Consider the following 8233-nt stretch of genomic DNA (forward strand, 5'->3'; position numbering starts at 1 on the left):
TTAGTGGTCAAAATGAATGCACCAAAAAAATCTTAGAGAAAATTATAACCAACTCAAAAGTACAAAATACTTTTATGGTAAAAAAGGGGAAAAGGTATACAGACTAAGCCCACGTGATTTAGGTTTAGGTTCCTGTTTTTTTTGTTTTAGGTAAAAGCAAATACCTCAGTTTGTATTTATATTGGTTTATACTCAAGTATACATGGTATTTGCAAATGCACAAAGCTGTAGTTTGGTTTTAATAGATTTTTTATTAAATTTTACGATTTTTTTACAAAAACAAGAATATTACAAATAGTAGAAATACACATCATATACAATAGGCTACAATTCAAACAACATAACAAATACAAAACAAATAAAATTAAAGTGGCAACCAGTACAGTGTGTCATGACATTTCTGCGTACAATTGGATTAGATCAGCTACCACCAAACTGGATTAGGTAATATTAGGCAATGAAAACACTCTCCAAGATTCCCATACTTTAGAAAACGTTTCCTGGGTGTCATTCAAAATACTGGACAGTCGTTCATTCAAGAAAGTGTTATCTAACCGAAGCAACACTTCATGGTAGGGAATAGCTTGTTGCTTCCAGTTTTTCGCAATAGTTTGTTTAGCCGCCAAAATAACATGTGCCCCTAAGGCAAACTGGGTTTTAGAAGGATTAAGAGGCTTAAATTGTAGTAAGGCCACCCAGGGATCTCTTGCCACATTTTTCTGGAATAAGGTGCTCAGCAGTCTAAACACCCTGCCCCAAAATCTGATAGCTGAAGGGCAAGTCCACCATACATGAAGTTCAGTACCTAATTCTTGACAGCCTCTAAAACAGAGTCCCGACTCCGCTTAGCCCAACTTAGCCAATCTGGTCCAATTGGTGAACCATTCCTCATCAGTTTTGGGGTGTTTAAACTCCCTTTCCCAGCAAGATACATAGGAATGGGAATCTGCAACAGTGATTTCTGTAATCCGTGCTGAAGGTGTAGAATATAGTGCTTGCATCCAGGCTATGAACTTTGTCTGGAAAGCCCATTTAAAAAGAACTTAGATTAGATATTTCCATGACAAGAAATCAAACGCCTTCTGGATATCTAGACTTAAAAGTACACAAGGAACTTTGCGTTTCTGTATGTACTGTATAATGCTAAATATCCTTCTGGTGCTGTATGGGGCCTGCCTTGCAGGCACAAACCCCAAAAACTTGTTCAACCTAGTGGCAAGGATTTTATTTAATAATTTAATGTCAATATTTAATAGGGAAATAGGCTGATAATTATGTGGATGTAGGGGGTACTTGCCTGGTTTAGGGAGTATCACTACTTGGGCCAGAAGCGAGGACATAGGGGGTAGCCTCTCAAATAATTACAATATTTGACAATCTGGGGGCCAAAATATCTGTAAAATTTTTATAGTATGGGACGGAGAACCCGTCTGGGCCTAGGGTCTTGATGGCCGCCATAAGCTCTTCTGTGGTGATCTCAGCTTCCATTAAACCTATCATATGAGTAATTAGTACCGGAAGGGTTATGGTGGAGAACAGTTTATCTACTCTACTGACATCCAAGTCTAGCTGAGTTACGTATAATTTGGAGAGAATTTTCTCAACAACCCAGTCGTACACTGGGACAACATTGTAGTACCAGTATGGTACCATCTGCCGAAGCAGATAACCCTCATGCCTAACAATGGGGGTCACCACTGCCCCACGTGTGAGCAGCTTTAATCCTAAAATAGGTCTATGCAATATACTAACCATTTGCAGGTTAAAAGATTGACAACTATACAAACATAAACATAATCCGATGGTAAGTATTAAGCAAATAAAGAAGTCCTGATATGCTTACAGTGTCCAGGGGATCCATTACGGAAAAAAGGAACTCTCAAATGTGCAAAAATGCACAAAAAAATAGAAACAGGTCAAAAATGATAGGGAAAAAGAGTACTTTTGACAAAAAGAAGATATGATGATATTAACTTGCCTCAATCATCAGGCGGAGGGGAACTTTCTTGATGCAGAGAAGGCCTTTTAGTAGGTGAACGCTTGTCTCTCACAACATTTCCCATAAAAGTGACGGGGAGAACGCTGCGGGTGCGGCGAAGACCTGAGAGGCTGAATCAGGAAGGCACAACTTTAGAAGCTCGAAAAAATCTTGCGCTTCTTCTGGTGTATCTGATACTGCACACTGACGCTTGTTGCAGGTAAAATGAAGCTTTCTTACCGGTGCATTTCTTGACGTGAAGCTTAAATCTCAGCTGTGTGCAAACACAAGTGATGGCCAGCAGAGGGCAGCATATGAACACCATGTGGGTCACACGATACGCTGTGAATATATAGACGGGAAGCAAAAATGAATAACTTTCGTAAATCGGATTTCAGAAGAAAGCCATCAGCGCTCGGGCTGTGAAAATAAAATAATTTTATTAAAAATGTATGATTGGTGGCTGTACATTGTGTTGCATATGGTCTGTTCTACAGGATCTCGGATACTTTCATATAGACAGCTGTGATGGCCGAGTGGTTAAGGCGTTGGACTTGAAATCCAATGGGGTCTCCCCGCGCAGGTTCGAACCCTGCTCGCAGCGATGGGTCTCACTTTTTTTTTTTTTATAATACATATTAATATAATGAATCTATGACATCAATTTACCACAATCTAATTGTTTTATATATATATATATATATATATATATATATATATATATATATATATATATTACAGTGTCTGTATTATATGGAAATGTTTTGAGGACAGAATATCAATGACAGTCCGTTCTCACACCAAATTACTTCATTGATCCAAGGCGACATTCAGGGTCACTTTAATGCCAGATATAACTTCAGGAATAAGACTGTCTTAACTTATTAAAAGCTCCTTAGAATCTGTATTTAGTACCTAAAACATTGGAAATAATCACCATTTTGCCATATACTTTGCAGTAGAGGAAGATCCTAGTGACAAATCCAAGCAATTACTTTACTACATACTCACATGCAGCTTATATTCTGATGAATTTAGGATCATGCAAAAATCATTCAGAGCTGCATTTGCCCTGCATCAACCTTACGAGTGCAGGCAGAGGAGCAGTATGGGGTAACAATTCCTAAATAGAACACCTGTCAGGACATCGAATATCCATTGAAGCTGTGATTCCAGGGCTGAATACACCCAGGCAGTATCAAGCACATTGAGATATCTGTGCTCTGCTTGTGCTGCATCTAGATGCTGGGCAATGAAACCTCCAATGCTGGCAAAGAAATAATGGGCCCGATTTATTAAAGTTCACTAAAACTGGAAATGATGGACTATGGTGGCTGAACCAGCAAACCTGGGATGGATGTCTTAAAAAGATTTTGTTATTAGCTGGCAATGTTTTCAATCAAGGTTTGTTGGATCACCCAGGTTCTCCCATAATAGTATATCTTCTCCAGTCTTGGAGAGTTAATAAATCATACCCAAAGTTGTGAAACAGCAGAGCCTATAGTCCAAGTGGATGGTGTCTTTTACCCAGTTGGGGACATTTGGTTTCACATGCCTCTAAAAACTTGGGTGGAGATTGCTGTTCATTCCTAAGTGCAGAACAAATGCACTTTGCTAATACAATGCAGTGTAACATGCCAAGTACATTTCTCTGTGATGTGGTGCACTAGCCAATTAGTTCACATAAATGCAACAAAAATGCAGCACACAATCATATTGAAATGTAGCCACCACACAATTATGTCTTTCAGTTATGAAGATTTGCTCAGTTTACTCTAATAAGCCGTAATGAGCTCCTTCCCTTTTAGCAATTTTTGTTCCATTCTTTTTCTCTATTACTATTTAATAAACTTTTTTATTTCTTTGTTGAATTATTTTATTATGAAGACTTTTATTTATGCAGTGTTCTCCCTGGCCCCTTTTAGCTAAGTGCACCACCTAACACTTTTCAGTAACCCCCCGGCTGTTTTTGGGCTGTTACTGAAAAGTTAAGTCACAATAACAAGGCTCCCGCCCGCCTACGATTGCTTCCAGCACAGCATACAAAAAAATTATGTGTTTAACACAATTTATGATTTGCAATTCTTTGTACCAGAATCATAATTGTACAGTCCATTAAATAGAATTAATTATAAAATAAAATCTATATTTTATATTTCTAGTAACATCTTTTGTTTAAACTAACACTGATAAAAGTATTGTTTTAGTTTGGTAAATTTTAATCCATGGATTGCATAAAATCTAAAATGTTTTTCCAAGACAATATCAGCAAAAGTTTGTCCTAATAAAACAATGCATCTATCATTTTGTTCTCTTGTAGTTATTAATGTAAAGGGGGGTTAATGTCTTTGTTCCTTGGCCCCTGTTCAGATATCACCTCCGGTCTGTGTAAAAGTTGAAGTCACATTTTCCCCATGACAAGTTTTACAGGTGTAGCTTTTACCTAGGGGTAGATTTCCTCTTACTTCCTGGTGTCTTGGGAACAAGAAGTAAGAGTAAATGACCCTCAACAAGGATACAGACCATTGTAAAAACTTAGCTGTATGTAAGTCATGAAAAAAAACATGCCCATAGCAGAGCTGTAAAATTGGTCTGGTCTATAATTGAGTTAGGAATGGGTGAATGATGAAGATGAGATGAAGGGGGTGAGGTATGAATTGGAATCATACCAGCACACTAGTATGCACCACATTCTTTCCAGTAAATGAAGCTGGTCCACACAGCATTTGTTTCCAAGCTTCTGGTGGGCAGAGTTTGCCTAGGTTCTCTTAGCAGGGAAGTTTGGGGAGGAATAATGTGAACAACCAAATCATGCAGGCAACTCATGTAGATGTGCCATGGCACAAAACTAAGCAAATGACAGCCACTGATGCACATGGAGCCGTATGGCTCAATAGACCCTGCCCATTTTTGAAGATTCTCCACATAAAAAGTCAGTTTTTAGTAGACTTAAGGACCTCATATCCATAATACTTTAATTGATGAAGAGATCAACCTGCTGACCAAGTTACATCACCCTGTAATAAGTTGATATATCTATAAATTGTCAGTGGATAAAGCTGGCAACAGACGTGGGAATTGGCCCTGTATGTACACTCCAGCCACTGACCGATCACTGTACACACATGCACATTTACATCAGGATGACCTGAAAGTCTCTTACTATAGAGAAGGGCAAGGAAAAACCATGTATACGTCCTTTTTGCTGGTAGGACATGCCATGGCGGGGATAAATATAGAAATCTTGTCTGATGAGTTTTGTCCTATCACTGATGTCATTATTTGGTCAGTGGGGTCACATATCAACAGAAGGCACAGGATGGAGGAAGGGAAAGGGCAAAAATCAAGCTTTTCAGGAGCAGGGTTTGGGTGCATTGTGTTTTTTTCATTGTAATTTGATTGTTGACAGGTAAACATTAAAAATCAATGCAACTTGGTCCATTTCATTCAAATCGAGTAGTACACAGCTGGATGTTCACAACGGTTGGTGCAATTCAATGTCACAATTTGTCATGCTAAATGTCACCAACACTCCATCAGCAGGGTCCTGTGGTTCTACACATCCAGTAAAAAAACAAAGATCAGTTTGGGTGGACTGACCCTTTAAAGTTGTCAAGAGACAAATATGCAGGCTACCATTTTTGATGTGTTTATGAAAAAGCTTGGTGCCTGGCCATCATATTGAAGGATTAGATCAGAACTTCCTTGCTGCAGAGGCACAGTAATGAAGCCAGACAAATAGCATTTTCATAAACGGTCAGCAACAGCAGCTCACATATTTCTCTCATGAAAATCTCATTGGTAAATGTTTAGGCGTAAATTGTAAACAAAAGGACTACAGTCCCAGCTATGTATTGCAAAACCAAAGCCTTTTAATTTTCCAAAACAAAGAACCAAATAACATTAACAAACTTATGGACAGAGACACCTCCCGATGGGTGCCAAACAGACAGTACTGATTGGCAAACATAATGCAAATGAACAAATCAATAATAAAGGTAGAAATACATTCCTGAGAGCAGAACAATGTTTTCCTGAAACATCATCCCCCATATTGCCTAGGCACGTATGCCGTAGCCTCTTTCACAAGTCCTCAAGTATGGTGGAAACCTGAGTTACATCTATGGAGGCGACATATTTGCTGGGACCTCTGGCCGAGGTCCTACAGGCAGCCCTGAATCATGGAAATGTTGTAACTATCTCCTATGTCATCTCATCAATGATAACACACATGGCTGCATCTTTGTCTATTGGGGTGTGTTTGGTTGAAGTGGCAGCCTCTGTGGGGGTGTCCTTGTGGTCAGAACAAGGCTCTTCTACACGTTCAGTCTTAATGGTGACATCACCATCAGGCAGGGGCAGATCATCAGGCAACGAGGTCAAACAGTTCTGGATCATCTCCGCCACCCTCTCGAGATGCTTCTGAAACCTCTCTGCGGTCTCTAAGCGATGTCTTTTCTGGACCTCCATCATCACCCTCAGGGTCTCCCGGGCTTGGTGGGGTCGGTACTCGTTGATGAGGTGGTGCATGTGAACGAACAGAAGTTTCATGTCCTCCAGCTTCTCCTCCCGCTTTATACTTCCAGGACTTCGTATCAAGATGTCTAGGAGGTCCAGGAAGTTGATCAGTATGGACATGTTGAGCTTCCGCAGTTCTTTTTTGTGATCAAACTGCTGAGGATGCAGCCGCTCGATGCCCTGGCTCTCCAGGGGCCGGATGATAATGTCATCACATTGGAACTGGTTACCAAACATCATGTAGCTGTCCTTGATAGGGGGTGGCGGTTTGGGGACCAATCCCTTGCGGACATTTTCATCTGTGAACTCTTTGTAGTACTGTAATGGCGGTAAGGGCAAAGCACTCACTTGCTGAGGCTCTCCCATGGTAAATGTAACACAACCTGGAAGAGATAAGAAATATACAGCAATCAGATTCACTCTCAATACAGTTTAAGTGTATGTTAAATGAGAGAGCTCCACTCACTTCCTGTCTGCAAACATTGAACAGGAAGTGAGAGTAAATAGCTTGATACACACATGAAAGGAAACACATTCTGAGGAAGACATGGAAGCTGCTACTTTTCTCTATGCAAATGTTAAATCGCTGCCTGTCATATTGTGTGTCCTGGAACAGGCATGTACATAAGGAAGTCATGGTGTGACTACACTGAGGTGAGGGGAAATGTCTACAATACAGACACAGGCTAAATACCTGACCAGCAATCTATCCACAAGGGAGGGGTCTTGGAACCGGTCGATCCACTAGTACTGAACCACAAGTTTACCTGGTAACTATTGGTTACCCCTAAAACAAATAGGAAGGGGTAATCTACCACTTTAGCCATGTGACAAGATTTCCTCTAACTTCCTGTTGCACCTCTGGGACAGGAAATGAAAGGAAATGTTCATAATGGGGACACAAACTCTAAAACCTTCATCACTTGATGAAGGTCCACGTTAAGTTACATACAGAGCAGAAATAGTAATTGTCCAACCTGACCATATACAATCCTCATGTATGAGCTGAAGTGGCCATTTGTTATCAGGCCCCCTCACCCCATGACAAGGCTGTGTGGACTCCGGTATACAGAGTTATGCTGCAGTCTGCCTGCTTCTTCTAGGGACTACATGCCGTCCCCGGTCAGCCTTCTAGCTGTGGCACTACAACACCCAGTATTCTGTGGTTCCATACAGAGAAACTTCTGTCATATTACCTGCTGCCCCACACAACACACCCGTCTCCTCACAGCCGCGACACCACCCCGGACGTGACGTCACGCCTCCTCTACATTCTACCGCTGAAATCCCGCCCACCTGGGCAAAGCTGTTTCTGACTGGCTGCAGCGAACAAAGTTTGCGACGTGCGTGGGAGCTCTACTACGCATGTGCGAGTTTTACTTCCACAAGAGGTCGTTGTGTACGAGCGAGATGGATTGTGTAGGGCGGGAAAAGGTAAATCTGAGAAGAGGAATTTATATGGAATCATGAGACTCTGAAACCTGAATAAACCATAAAATAAAAGCACAATACTAATGCACCAGCTACCTTAGTATTAGAGTTGTTAGGTATAGTACCCCTAGCCTCTATACTATCAGGTGTGCACTACAAGTGTGAGTTCAGATTATTTTGTCTGAATCATGCTGAGGGTGAAGGAGATCAGCAGCTGGAGTCACAGCAATAAATATAAGGCAGTGTATTAACCTCCATATCATTCAAAATAAAGAAGTTTTACTTTCTTTTGACCATCTTGTATTT

At 40.7% G+C, this 8233-nt stretch overlaps 1 protein-coding gene and 1 non-coding gene across 2 annotated transcripts; one reads left to right on the forward strand and one right to left on the reverse strand.

Moving 5' to 3' along the window:
* The first annotated feature begins 2500 nt into the window (after positions 1-2500).
* TRNAS-UGA (transfer RNA serine (anticodon UGA)) lies at positions 2501-2582 on the forward strand. Its single transcript has one exon. It is a non-coding gene; the product is annotated as a tRNA-Ser (tRNA).
* A 3246-nt stretch (positions 2583-5828) lies between these two features.
* Positions 5829-7759, reverse strand: MED7 (mediator complex subunit 7). Its single transcript, XM_072400498.1, has 2 exons — positions 7693-7759; positions 5829-6879 (listed from the first exon to the last, which is right to left on the reverse strand). The coding sequence occupies exon 2, from the start codon at positions 6860-6862 to the stop codon at positions 6182-6184; it is 681 nt and encodes a 226-aa protein (XP_072256599.1). The 5' UTR covers positions 6863-6879; positions 7693-7759; the 3' UTR covers positions 5829-6181.
* Between the last annotated feature and the right edge of the window lie 474 nt (positions 7760-8233).

The sequence above is a fragment of the Pyxicephalus adspersus genome, chromosome 2 (genome assembly GCF_032062135.1).
Source record: "Pyxicephalus adspersus chromosome 2, UCB_Pads_2.0, whole genome shotgun sequence".
NCBI classification, from domain to species: domain Eukaryota; kingdom Metazoa; phylum Chordata; class Amphibia; order Anura; family Pyxicephalidae; genus Pyxicephalus; species Pyxicephalus adspersus.

Excerpts from the sequence above, each read along its gene's own strand:
- MED7 (XM_072400498.1), bottom strand. The coding sequence starts at position 6,862 with ATGGGAGAGCCTCAGCAAGTGAGTGCTTTGCCCTTACCGCCATTACAG.